The sequence below is a fragment of the Grus americana genome, chromosome Z (genome assembly GCF_028858705.1).
Source record: "Grus americana isolate bGruAme1 chromosome Z, bGruAme1.mat, whole genome shotgun sequence".
Classification (NCBI taxonomy): Eukaryota; Metazoa; Chordata; class Aves; order Gruiformes; family Gruidae; genus Grus; species Grus americana.
Window position 1 is genome coordinate 67694041 of NC_072891.1, and position 14207 is coordinate 67708247.

Consider the following 14207-nt stretch of genomic DNA (forward strand, 5'->3'; position numbering starts at 1 on the left):
CCCGCCGCAGGCTCGGCTCGGCTCGGCTCGGAGCGGCTTGGGGCGCGGGGGGAGGCGGGCAGGGAGTGAGGGAGGAAGGGAGAGAGAGGAGGGAGGGACGGATGGAGGGAGGATGGGGAGCCCTCGCCGCCGCCCGCCGCGCCGGCCCTCGCCGCCTCCCCCCCCCCCCCCCCCCCCGTGGCCGCCCCCGCGCGGGGCGGGCGGCGGCGGGCGGGGGGCGGCCGTGGGGGAACTGTCAGGGCCGCACGTTTCCAGCCGCATTACGTGAACAAATGGCGGGGGCGCAGCCAGCCCAGCCAGCGGGGCTTGTGTAACTTTGCGAGCGTGCCAGCAAGTTTAAAGTCCCTGGTCTCTCCTCCTCCTTCCCTTGCTCCAGACACCAGCGCGGGCCGGAGGACGATGAGAGGCTGATTGTTTGCTCCGGCTCCCATTCGCATCCCCTCGCCTATAAATACCGGGGAGAAGAAAAGCCGCTCCCGCCGCCTCCCCCGGGCCGGGTTTCCTTCCCGACGGCGCGACCTGCCCGATGGCACCGCCCGGGTGCCGCCGCGCCTGAGACCCCGCTGCCCGCCTAACCCTTCCAGAGGAGCAGCCCGCACCCCCCGGCCTCCCCACACACACCCGCCCCCCCACACACCCCGCCCCATCCCGTCCAGGAAGGCGCCCCTCGCTCTCCGCTCGCCCCAAGTTTCGCCCGTTTCTCTCCCCCGCCGGCACCCAGGAAAGCGGAGAAGATGCATTTCGCGCCGCCGGGGCTCCTGCTCGCCCAGCTCCACGCGTGCATCTACTGGAGCTGCCTGTGGCCCGCCGGCTGCCAGCAGCCGCCGCCCCGCCACGACCCCCCGCCGCCCCCCGCCGCCTGGAGGCAGCGGATCCAGTGGGAGAACAACGGGCAGGTGTACAGCCTGCTCAGCCTCGGCTCCCAGTACCAGCCCCCCCGGCGCAGGCAGACGGCGGAGGCGGCGGGCAGCCCCATCGTGCTGCTGCGGAACAACGGCACGCTGCCGCGGGGAGCCGCCGCCCGAGCCGCCGCCGCCGCAGCGGAGCCCCAGCCCGCCACCGGCAGCCGGGGGGGCTCCGGCGCACGGCACTGGTTCCAAGCCGGCTACCAAGCTTCCTCCGGGGGTCGCGCCGCCGCCGGGCAGCGGAGCCAGGGGTCCGCCACCCCCGCGGCCGCCGGGGAGGCCAGGGGCGCCTCCGCGGGGGCGTCGCGACCCAGCGCGCCCACCAGCCCCGCCGGCGGCACCGGGACCGACGGCAACCGAAGCAGCACCGGGGCCGGCAGCCTGCCTCCCCTCAGCAGCTTCAGACCCGGGCGAGAAGATGTCATGGTAGGAGACGACCCCTACAACCCCTACAAGTACACGGACGATAACCCCTATTACAACTACTACGACACCTACGAGAGGCCCCGCCAGGGCAGCAGGTACAGACCCGGCTATGGCACCGGCTACTTCCAGTATGGTAAGAGCCCTCCTTTCCCGTCCCGTCCCTTCCCTCCCCTCCCGCCGCCCCGGCCCCGCCACGCCGCCCCGCTCGCTCCCGCGCACGCCGGTGCCAGCGCGGCGCGTCCCGACGGGATGCAGTGCGGGGATCGGCGGCCTTGCCTGCCCCTCGCTCGGGGCAAAACCGGGCCGGGCAGGCGTTTGCACGGTTCCCGGCCCGCGGGGAGACCGGTGCCGGCAGCCCCCGCGGCTGGGGAGGGCGGCGAGCTGTGGGGGGCACGGCGGGAAGCCCACCGCGGGGCTCCGGGCGTCGTGCTTGTGATGCGGTCTTTGAGACAAGCCGAAGGGCCTCAAAGGGAGCAAAAGGGAGAGCGAGCTTAATGGGGGACAGGGGTCCATAGCAAAACGAGGTCTCCTAACTATTGGGATGGAAGCCAAGTATTTGCAGACGTGTCCTGGGTTGATCTTGCTGTTATGTGGTTGGTTTGATGAACTGCAGGTCTCCCTGACTTAGTCCCGGATCCCTATTACATCCAGGCGTCCACATATGTCCAGAGGATGTCCATGTATAACTTGAGATGTGCTGCCGAGGAGAACTGTCTGGCAAGGTAGGCATTGCCCTGGCTTTTGCCTGTTCACTGTGGGTTCTTGTGCTCCTGCACCCACCACAGAATACCTGAGGACACGGTGAAGAGTGGAGAAAAGTGAGGCTGGAGGGCACGAGGAGCCATAGCCCAGTTCGTAACCTTCTTCTAAGCCTGTGGCAGATGGTAGGGTGTGCACATAAGAAAACAATAACACCATGTTAGAGAGACAAACTACAGATGCTCTGAAGAACCTACATTTTGTGAAAAGTTATATTGCACATATCTATTATCAGTCTCATTCGAACATAGCTGAATTTTGCAAAATGGAGGCACCTAAAAAACCTCATTGAATCTGCTGATTTTCATCTCCCTCCTCTAATCCAACCAGATCATATCCTATTCCATTTAAAAAACACCCTATTCTTAACCAGCACAAGTTAGTATCAAAATTATAACATGGTAATTGTTTCTGGGCCTATGCCTTGTAATGTCTCTTAAGACTAAAATCTTCCTGAAAAGTGTTTCAAAGTCTTTTATTGGGTTGAAATAACAGCTTTGCTATGAAGTTAGGTCCTGTCCAGTTGGCAAAGAGGGATTTTTCCTGTTTTGTTTGGAAAGAAATCAACATGGCTGTTTTTAACCATTTTAACTGTTTGATACCTTATCATGCAAACCAGATTTATTTATTTACCAGCATCATTAATTGATGTCAGACTGTTTCCAAGGTCATGCTCTTTCTTCACTTGCTGGAAAAAGAAAACATGGCTTAAGAAGAAGTATTTTTAATGCTAACTTTACAGTGAAGACTAATGGAAATGTTCTTGCTGGCTATCAATTGATTAAAATATTCCAGTATTTAAAAGACTGTACATAATAGCTATGTGAAATAGGAAAATATAGCCTAAGGCGCATATATATATATGTATATAAAAATTATTTTACAACAGAAACAAACATCTATTGTGTGATCTTACATACACAGTGAGTTATTTTGTTAACAGCAACTATTGAAATTGCATTTTTGGTACCAGAGTAATTTTACAGCTAAGTGGTGATCTGCTTTGGAGACAGAGGCAAAGAGTCAGTGGTCAAACTCCTGTTTATATTATTAGAAGAAGATCTGAATCTTACTCAGGTCTTGGTCTGACACCAGGGACTCCTGAGCACGCCATGGGGAATTCTTGTGCGACTCTAATGCATGAGCTTTAAGGGGACTGAAAAGATCTGTGCTATCAGTTACTTCCGAGACACTATGAAGTGTTTTTTAAAGTGTTTATTGCATATACTTATGGCTGGTTTTTGCATTATTACAGCTCAGCTTATCGAGCAGATGTTAGAGACTATGACAACCGGGTGCTTCTGAGATTCCCCCAAAGAGTGAAAAATCAAGGCACGTCAGACTTTCTACCCAGCAGACCCCGTTATTCATGGGAGTGGCACAGCTGTCACCAGTGAGTGAAGTCCTCAGTATGGTACCTTCTAATTATCTTTTTCACTAACAAATTGTCACTTAAAAGGTGACATTTTCTAAAGCTGCAGTGAAGCAGGGGGAAGCCATGGGGAAACTTTAGCATTTTACTGCCTGATTAATTTTATGCTAGTGGTAATTACTCTTTATATAGCCACATGAAACTAAAATGGATATGAAGCTTGTCTATAAGTATAAAACTCTTACAAGTATAAATTCATTATAAATACAAGTCTCAAATAAATTTTGACAGTGGCACCTTCTCTCTTTCAGTATATTTTACATAGGTTATAGCCCAGTTACATTTAAGTGGAATCAGTAAGTAAAAGTCCCAATCATGTTAAAATAACTGTGGAAACCCTAAAATGTACATTTGCTAGCATGTTCCCTATAATACATTATTGTAAACATTGACCCATACTTCTTGACCTGAATTTCAAGGTCAAGACAAGCAATGGTCTGGTCAATATGGAAAAGAGAAGATACTGGGTTGACTGATCCCATTATCATATCATGATAGCTTCACATAGCAGTATTGCTCTATACATAGCAAAATTACTGGAAACCTGGCAAGGCAAATGTCGTAGAATATTTTCAACATTCTGGGAGCAGGTAACACTGCAAACTTGTATTTTTTCAGAAAATTCACATGCAACAGTTTGCTAGTTTGTTCCAATTTTCACTATTTCATAGCAGGACCAATTGTAAAATACTAGAAAGCTTACCTTTCTTCCACCTTACTTGAAATACAATTCTGCTGTTACGGGTACATCAGTGATAACTTAATATTATTCCATTAAAAATATAATGTGTAATGTGGGCTTGATCTAAAGGCCCCTGGAGTCAATGGAATATTTCTCTCTAGCTTCAGAGGCTTTAAGCTTTGAATGAAAAATCAGTATCATTAGAAAAAATTCTTTCAAAAAACAACTGATATTACTAGTTTATAAATCTTGTAAGGATGAAAAAGCTAAAAGTAAACCAAACCAAACAAAAAAAGCCTCCATAAATGCTTTAGTTAACTCCCACCTCTGAAAAAAAACACCACCAAAAAAAACAACCAACCAACCCTGGTGCTTACAAAGTTGGTAAATGGATGAAATAGACAGATAACAATTGAAATCTTCCATTTGTAGAGAAGCAGTTTCTTACTCTGCCACGATAGCCTAGCTATTGCTATCCAGATGCAAAGTGTCTCTGATGTTGATTCAGTTCTTGGACAGAAAATACATTGCCAAAAAAAAAAAAATGCATTTCTCGTGATCATTTCCATGACAGTGAAACAAGCTCATTTGGAAATGAACTACAACTGCCAATTAGTTTGGCTAACCATCGGACTTCAGTGTTAGTCATCATTATCTATGGACCAGTTTTAGTGTTCTTGACACGCATGCTTGTGAGACTTGTGTGCTCCTCTTTGTTTCCACAATACATTTGAATTCTGTTTAATTATATCTTTTTCATATACCTCTTGAGCTCATAAGTAACAGCAGCCAAAAGCGGCACTGACAAAGTGCAGGTAGAGAGTACAAGTTTAGTTTTTCCCAGTGTTTGGAAAAAGTGAAATTACAAGAATAATAGGTGTTCAAGTCATAGTAAGAGCTAGAACTCACTTTGTGTGAGAGCAAGAAAATGCATCACTGTGCCCAGATCAAAAGCATACACACTTTTGAAATAGAGACTAGATTAAGTATAAACTACAAAAATTGTTGACATCAGATGAGCTTTGCATTGCCAGTACACAGAGTCTGATCTCTTCACGCAGATTTTGTTTTCACTAATGTTATGAATGTGAGTTGAGGGTCATGGAAATGTGAAAGTAAATTGTTGGGTTTTTGTTAGCAAGTAGCAAACTTCCCTGGAATTTATAGTATGTAAGGTAAGCATTCCTTGCAAAACTCTGGCTAAAGGCAGTTATAAGATGTACAATTCAAATATGAGCTATTTAATATTTGCTATTGTTATTGGAAAAGAGCTGAAACAGGAAATTTTGGAAAACCAGTGCTGCTATGGAGTCTTAATAAATTAAAAGTTGTTATTTATTTATAGAAGATGGCATTTTTATAATCACTGAAAATTAGAATAATGTAAATAAAACTTAATTGAATGGCCAGTAATAGGAAAATATACTAACACACAAGTTCTGTGTAATAAAAAAAAATTGGCCAGATCTAAGAGAAGGTAGATCAAATAGGAATATGTTAAAATGTTGTTCACAAGACCTTTAACAATGTATATATGGTTTAACAGACATTATCACAGCATGGATGAATTCAGCCACTATGACTTGTTGGATGCAAGCTCACACAGAAAAGTTGCTGAAGGACACAAAGCAAGTTTTTGTCTTGAAGATACCTCCTGTGATTATGGATATTATAGACGGTACGCATGTACAGCGCATACGCAGGTAAGAGTTGATCTGGAGACAATCAAGTTTCTTTTCCCATCTAATTTATCTTTGGATATTTTTTCTACCAATCATCTGATTCTTTAACTTATCTGATGCCCTAACTAGCTCTGAAATTCTCCATCACAGAGGCCAGGATAGCAACTTGGAGACTTATAATTTACTTAAAATTTATAACTGTGAAATTTATAATTTGCCCAGGTGCTGCTAAATGTGTCTCATTAAAATGCAGGGACACTCATTAGCCTAGCATCACTGGTAACTGAACTATATGAAAACACACCACAAGTTCTTGTGGTTATGGGACTGGTCAAGCAAGCCAAAGGGAACCCAAGACAGAGTCAGTAAAGAAGTAGTTTCCAGTATTTATCCCCCACAAACTGCTTGGTGGTGTCCCTGACTGGTCCCAGAGACCATAGCTTGTATTTTCTCCCTTGTAGAGCATGAAGCTGCAAGGTGCTGAATTCCCTTAATATTTATAGCTACTGGCTGTAATATAATGGAATGTACCATTGTGATATTATACAAACGCATGATAGACTTCTACCTTGAATATTGCATGGAGTTCTGGTCACCACCTCAAAGCTGCTACAGAAAAGCTTAAAAATCAGACCAACCACCCTCAGGAGAACAAGGATGATCAGCAGCGTAACATGGCTACCACACCAAGAGATTTCATAGACCATTTGGAAAACCAGAAATAAAATCAAATCTTGAGTGGTCCTGGATGGAAAGAGGAAATTGTTCATATTCACTGTTTCTCACAGTACGAGAATTTAAGAATATCCAAAAGAACTGTCAGACAACACCTTTAAAACAGAGAGGAGTGCTCTTTTGACACATCAATAAAGTACTAAATTCCTTGTCATAGGATGTTGCGGAGACCAGAATTATCTACATGGGTTCATAAAAATTTAGACAAAGTAATGGAGGCTATTAAACACAAAAATCTGATGGTACCCCTGTCTTAAGTACAGTTAAATGCCTGGTTGAAGGACTTTGCCTGGGTAAAGGACATTACACATCCCATATCTTAAGTTTTTTTCTCCTCAAGCATCCGCTGCTGACCACTGTCAGAGGCATGACACTAAGCTTGATGGATCTGTGGTTTAACTCAATGTGGTCATACTTAAAAACTTGTTTCCCTTATTCTGCAGTTTTTAATCTACGAGGTAGTTATTTTATCACAGAGAAATGACAGCTATGCTTCACTGGCTGACGTGTCCACATTTGAATTTTAAATATAATGAATGATCTGCAATACATAAAGGCTTTGAAGAGGTTTTATAAATATCTTTTCCCCTTCTGTAGACTATGACATCTAACTAAGCAACATATTTTACAGCTGGAGTATTTGTGTCACTAGAATCATGGCTGTGTCAGCGTTTCCACTGGAAGCCCATATTTCAGGGGTTTGTAATTGGACTGTAAAACTTTCCTCCAGCCTCAGACTTGGCACATACATGTGATAGTCTGAGCTGATCACCAGCTGGGCCCAGGGGGAATTCCTGTAGGACCTGGGTTTTGTGCACTTTGTGTGTCACCAGATCAGCTTTGCCTACAGCAATCTGTATTGGCCATAGTTAAAGACACCAGATTTGAACGACCAGTACATTCATATGTGGAGATTCTTATTAATGTTCCTAACAGCAACAAAGTTTTCAGAAAAGATTCATCTGGAAGAAAGGCTACATTTTCAGTTCTCAGATTTTTCTGTCACCATTTGCCTGAGGAGACGCCATTTCCGTGCAAAACACAATGCGAAAATCGCTGTAGACTCTACTATTTAAAGATGGCACTTTGGCAGAGTACATCTATAGGAAAAAGTTGCATCATTCCTAGGGGTGGAGACAGGTTCCAACATGGTGATCAAATTTGTACTCAAAGACCTCAGAAGCTATTTACTTGAGATTTACAGATATTTATGTCCAGTCTTTGATCAGTTCTGATTTTATTCTCAGCTTTTGTAAAGAACAGTGTGTAATAGCATCAACAATATTTACATAAAAGGAGTACTGTAACAAATGGTAATAAAATACAGATAAAATATAGATATCTCACACTATCAATAGCATAGGTGTTTCTTATGCTGTAGTAATACAGTGCTGTCTATGAAAGTGATATGTGAGACTTAGGAGTTCTAGTTTAGATATTCAAATAAAATGCCAAGAAAAAAATAAACCTCATTTCCTGAGGTAATTCTCGTAGTGAAATGTGATGGTTAATTGAACTTCAGTCTGAGTGTCCCTAATGTCTGGAATGTTACTATTCCTAATGATTTTTTGACATCCATCTCAATTTTTAAGGGACTGAGCCCTGGCTGCTATGACACTTACAATGCCGATATAGATTGCCAGTGGATTGATATTACAGATGTGAAACCTGGAAATTACATTCTGAAGGTAAGGGTATTGAGAGTGGGGAGGCTCAATGTGGTTTCTTTTTGTTGTTGTTGTCGTCTTTTAAATAAGCAAATTGTATGCATATGTCCTTTTGAATGTAAGTTTTCAACTCAAACCTGGAAGTAGGCAACACTGTGCTTTTTCCCCTTAAGGTGAGCGTAAACCCCAGCTATTTGGTGCCTGAATCTGATTACTCCAACAATATAGTACGCTGCGATATACGCTATACAGGCCACCATGCATATGCCTCTGGCTGTACAATTTCACCGTAAGTACATTCCTTTGTCTTTGCAACTGTTTTATATTCATAGTACTAAAGTTGACAGATTTGTGAAGCTTAGAGATTTACTTTGTATGGAAGAAAAAACTCCCACCATTAATTTTAGTGATAGCAGTTTCTTCAGTATGTTGTTCCTTGGGTTTCAGGATCTAGTGTGTTAATTCAAAATTCAGATGGTACATTTCAAAGGTCTTTTTTGGCAGGAACGATGGGAGCAGTTGCTTTGCTGTTGATAACTGCATAACTTTCAAATCCTGACCTCTGGTAATTGAGCTATTTCCATAAGGCTAGCACTGATTTTTAAAAATTAGGGAGGCTTTAAAAACAATTGTAAGTGAGAATTTTGCTCTTGCAGTTGTACCATCATGATATATAGCACTTTCAAAATTGCTGCTAGTGTCTGGGCTGCTAGATAACTACCTCTGGCTCATGCCTTCTTTGTATTTGCACTAAGCCCTTTCTGTGCTCATTCAGTGCTCATTTATAGCATCCACACAGAACTGTTGAGCAGTTACAGAGCTCTTAAAACATTCTGCAAAATCCCACACATGCATGTTACTTTGCTGCTGCTGCTGACACAGCAGCCATCCTCCCTGAAACAGTTCTTCCAGACACACTCCATTTACAGTTTGTTTTTTTAAAAGTTTAAACAATTCCTCAATTAGGCCTTTTATTTTTATTTTTATTTCCTCCAAAAAGGCAAATTCATTTAATTAATGTTCTCACAGTAGATCTACTGTAGCTTAGTATCTGTGAAACACACACACACACACACACACACACACAGAGCAATCAGTCTTCTGTAACACAGAGGTAAGCAGTTCTAAGGGTAACATATTAGTTGCTCATACAAAATATTAAGTGGTTTCATTTGGATTGCATCAGGAGTATTAACATTGTATAGAGGTTCATGTGAGATAAATTCCAGAGCAGTAAATGAAAAGTAAAATAAATGACCAGTATAGTCTGCTATATAGCATCAGTGAAACAAACATTACTGAATTAATGTGACTGTTGCTTAACTAGTGTTTAAAATATTAATCCCTTACTTTGTATTAGGAAACCAGTAGTTGAATGAGGCTAAAATGAGAAACGTTCTTTCACGCCCCACAAGTTTAATGGCTTCAGCAGAATCCTCTATTTGTTCTCGCTGTGTGGTGGTCAGACTTGCAGGAAACAGAGGAGAAAGAACAACAGGCGTCCTGCAGGTCATGAGCGATCGTTTTTGGCAGACCTGTGTCAGGAGCTTATAAAGCATTTCTCTGTAACAGGATTGACTGATTGGTACTTCTAGGAACACCGTTTCTGCTCACATTTATGTGGAAGGGAAATTTACGTGTCACACCTTTAACTTTTAGTCTCCCCATCTTACCTCTGTAAATGTTACCAAGTAAATATATTCATGCAGGTGAGGAAACAAAATTTCTGTCAGTGTTTGACGACTTGCTGACAAAAAGGTACTTAGCAGACACTCTTTTTCTATCTACTTGGTCATCTGCATAACAGTGTTTCTTTTCTTTTGACAGATACTGAGAAAGATGCAAGAAAATGGATGAGACGGTGCTAAACGTTTTGAACTGAAGTATCATTATATAAACTTCAATAGGATGTAAACACTATAGAAACAAAACTACAGAACATACACGCATACACCCACATGCCTTATGTGATTTTGAAGCACTTCAGCTGCTTCTCAACCAAATCTGTAACTGGATTTTAAGCATTTAAATTGGCATTACTTTTATTACTATTGAAATGTGTGGAACTGGTGATTCATGCACAGATACTTTACATTTTGAAAGTCTAACTCATTCATAGAAACACGAGCATTTCTTAACGCCTGAAAATTTGGAGTTTAGGTGATAATAGACTTCAGTGGGAGTATTACTGGTGAATGAGTTGAACATATTTTAAAAGGTAGCAAAAATTTATGTAACATGAATTAAATAAAATGCAATAGAAAGTACTAATGTTAGCTATCTCAGAAAATACCAAAATGAAGAAACCAGATTAAGAGTAATGCTACAGTACCATTAAAATAAAACTTGCTAGGACACGTTGATATGAATGAGAAAAGTATGTTCATTTTTCAAGGAATATTAACATATAGCAGAGAAATACATATATATATATATATCAGTTATACCCCTGCAAGAAAAGTTATGTTTACATTTTTAATACATTAGAAGTTTTTCCATTTTCTTAAGTAAAAAAGCAGATGGGGTTTGGAAAGAAACCTTTCATCTGTGGAAATGAATTAAAGAACTTGTCCACCTTTCTATGTTCAAGAGATTTTTCAAGGTGGGGCTTTTAAAAGACTTCTGCAAACTTAATGTGGATAAAAATAAATACCTGTCAAGAAAAGGGCTCTTGGAGATGATGAAGAGTCCCTGATGTAGTCATCTGTGAAAAACATCCAACTTGAACAGGTTAACCATCAAAATAATCCAGGCAATTAACTCAGGTGGCACCACAAACAGAAGTAGGTCAGACTCTCCAACAAAATATTTTTATTGTGAAAAAGCCTACTACGTGCTTCCCCCTTAAGTACTGTATTTGACTTTTAAAATGTATATCTCAGTATGCAAACAATGAAGTTGAAAATATACTATATATAGAGGGAGAACAAAAGTCAATGTATTTAACATCCTACTTCAGGCTGTTCAGGAACCAAATACAACATTGTTAAGGGGAAAAACTTCCAGCCCAAATTAAAGTTTTTGCTGAACTGCTTAACTGGTGCTGGGTACACCACTCCTCCTCCCATCCCCAAATTATTTTGCTTTTACAGTGCACCCTGCTGTAAGCTACAGTAGCTGTGATTTTGTTTTTTAAACTGTGAAATAACATATCACAAGGGGATCTGGCGTTTTTTTCAGAACATTTCTGATCATGTAAAATGAAGGATCTACTTTTGAAACAGAGGGACCTAGAAATATTGAGTGGTATTGGTTAAGTTTAATCAGCAGTTCAAAACACATAATTAAATGTGGCAAGCTCAATATATTTAGAAAAAAATTGAAAAATACATGTGCTGTTCAGCATAGTTAAAAAAATTAAAAATCTGAAGAGTATAGGGAGGTTTTATTATCACTGTTGAGAATACGTCAGGCAGTATTTGGAAGTATTTTATGCAATAGAACCCTATGAATTCAATGTGGAAGTTTTATGAATTGTAATATCCTTTATGGATCAGTTTGTTCTTTACTACATATATTTAAGCTTATTCCATGATTATGAAGTATTTCCGCCTTAATCATAACTTGTTAGTTACAAATACTTAAAAAGAATCTAAGAACCAGCAACCAGTGATTACTACCTGAGACTGGGAGTGGGTGCAGAATGAATACCATTTATACCTGCAGGTCCCTTTTTGTTTGCTGAGAGATCCATTTTAGTAATCAGTCACAAGTATGGGCAATGAACAGAAGCAAAATTTGGAAACTAGATTTATTAGAAAGCCATTTATTATATATGTCTGCAAAAATGAGACTCTGTTTAAAGCCCAGGCTTCTGAAATCTCAGCCCAAAGAGTTTTTTTAAGATTAAAAGGTGTTAAGGGATGCAAGTGCATTCGCCTTTCTATAGACTTAGGTCAAAATTTGGGTGAAAGTCCTGACAGCAGCTTGGGCGATGGACACAAAAGCTACTGTAATGGAAGCTAGGCTGTGGGCACGGGCTGCTTCCTGGTAAGAGGTTGTGCTTGTACCTCATTGTGCCTGATGCTGAATGTGGGATAAGAGAGCACTAACTGGACACGGAGCAGCCGCCGAAATTGAGTTTATCCCTCGGCTTACGAGGCAGTAACCTGCTCACATGTCTGTACCCAAACTACTTGCAGAACTCCACTGAAGTCAGCAAGGAGCCAGAGGACCTTGAGCATCTGTGTAGGTGGAGCAAGTTGTAATACTGGACTTAGTCCTTTCAGTGGGAATGGCCTGGTTCAGAAAGGTGTTGAACGCCATAACTTTGAATATTGGGGATATTGTAGCTACAAAAATGTGGCTTTTTTTCCGTAGCAAAATATTGTATTTGTTTTGAAATGTGTGTTAAGCGACATGACAGTGATGTACAATAGCACAAAAATTGCCTAAGATAACATGAACAGTCTATTTAGAAAAACAAGGGATTTTAGGATTAAAAAAAATGAAGGAATGTGACTTTAACTTCCCCTGTTTAACACGAGTAAATCACAACGCAGTAGAGGTAGAAGAGTTTATTATATTGCATGTGTATAAGTAGTTCTAAATAGGGGAGTGCCAACCAGTATTTTCAGTATCTTGGCTCTGCAGTTTTGACCCAGACACCTTAACTTACTTTTTTCATACTGGAATATATTTATGAGATTACGTGCATTTTTGCTGAGAAACATTTATAAAAACTGTTTTGATAAAAAGTTACTTTATACAGCAAATTATACTTTAGAATCCTTTTTACCAGACATTGGGCTTATTCCCATCATCTTTGAAAGGCATCTTGCCATTGGTCTCAGTGGGAGCAAAATCACATTTAAATTTTGTGAGAATTCTAGTACGAGTTTGCTGTCTTGCAGTCTTTAAATTTCCTTTGAGAAGCCAAATCATAAAAACGTGTGTGAAGCAATTACCTCCCACATTTCAGATCTTTAGATAAAATTGCACATAAGGAACATATTGTATGTCAGGCTCATTACAGGAGGGGTTTGTTATATATTTTTTTTAATCCTGAAATACATTTGATATTTGCATATTTCTAGACAAAAGTGTAACAAAAATGACAGATTGGTCACCAGTGGAACCAACATACGGTGTAGAAGATGTTTTTGTGTTAGTAAAAGTCTACTCGTTTTCTCTCTGCTCCAAAGTTTACTATGCAGCGTCGAATGAGTGCAAACACCAAACATACCTTCCTGTAGTCATTCATGCATTGTTTGCAGTCTACTCATTCAAAACCAGCAGGGCGAATTTCATAAATGAGACATTGAAAGGTGGTTTATCCTGTGTCTCACATTTATGCCGATAAGGCATTTTCATTTTCTCCAAATCCTAAAAGGTGCTGAAAGATTTTAACTTGAATTAAAACCAAAGAGTATGTTATTGGGAGGTTTTTATTATGCAACTAAATGCTAGAGATACAGTGAAATGCCACTTGTTTTTGCAACTTTTTTGAAGGTTTTTCATTATTTCCTTCACTTTTCTTCCAAGAGTCTTAATTTCGATAACTTTGCATCTTTATCTGAAGAGCTCTAATTTATAATATTCAGGCACTAGCTTTGTATTCTTCATTGCACTTTCATATTCTTGTGTTACATGCCCGTATTATGGTTGCAAGTTTATGTGAAAATGACTTGAATAAAATGTTTCAAGCGTTCTACTTGTCGAAGTATGATACTTAATGCATAGGACAGATCCATCTCTCAATGAGAAAGCTTCAATTAAAGTTGTTATGTCTATATGAAAATGAGGAAGGTTCTGTCACACTGACATGGTCTCAGAAAAAAATGTCACAAGAAGTTAGAAACAAGCAAGAAAAAGTTGCAAAGCAGGATAAATTACCTCTTACACTACACAAAGGCTTAACATCTGAAGGCATAACAGGATGAGGTATGGCTCATCTGGATACAAGATTTCCTTACCATT

The 14207-nt window shown here is 41.4% G+C and overlaps 1 protein-coding gene across 2 annotated transcripts; it reads left to right on the top strand.

Annotated features, from left to right (window-relative positions):
* The first annotated feature begins 347 nt into the window (after positions 1-347).
* Positions 348-13937, top strand: LOX (lysyl oxidase). Of its 2 annotated transcripts, XM_054810593.1 has the most exons (7): positions 350-1464; positions 1945-2053; positions 3346-3483; positions 5751-5907; positions 8214-8309; positions 8462-8577; positions 10116-13937. In XM_054810593.1, the coding sequence occupies exons 1-7, from the start codon at positions 735-737 to the stop codon at positions 10120-10122; spliced, it is 1353 nt and encodes a 450-aa protein (XP_054666568.1). In that variant the 5' UTR covers positions 350-734; the 3' UTR covers positions 10123-13937. The 2 variants fall into 2 exon arrangements, with proteins under 2 accessions (XP_054666569.1, XP_054666568.1); XM_054810594.1 differs by lacking the exon at positions 10116-13937 and having other exon boundaries at positions 348-1464; positions 8462-8581.
* The last annotated feature ends 270 nt before the right edge of the window (positions 13938-14207 follow it).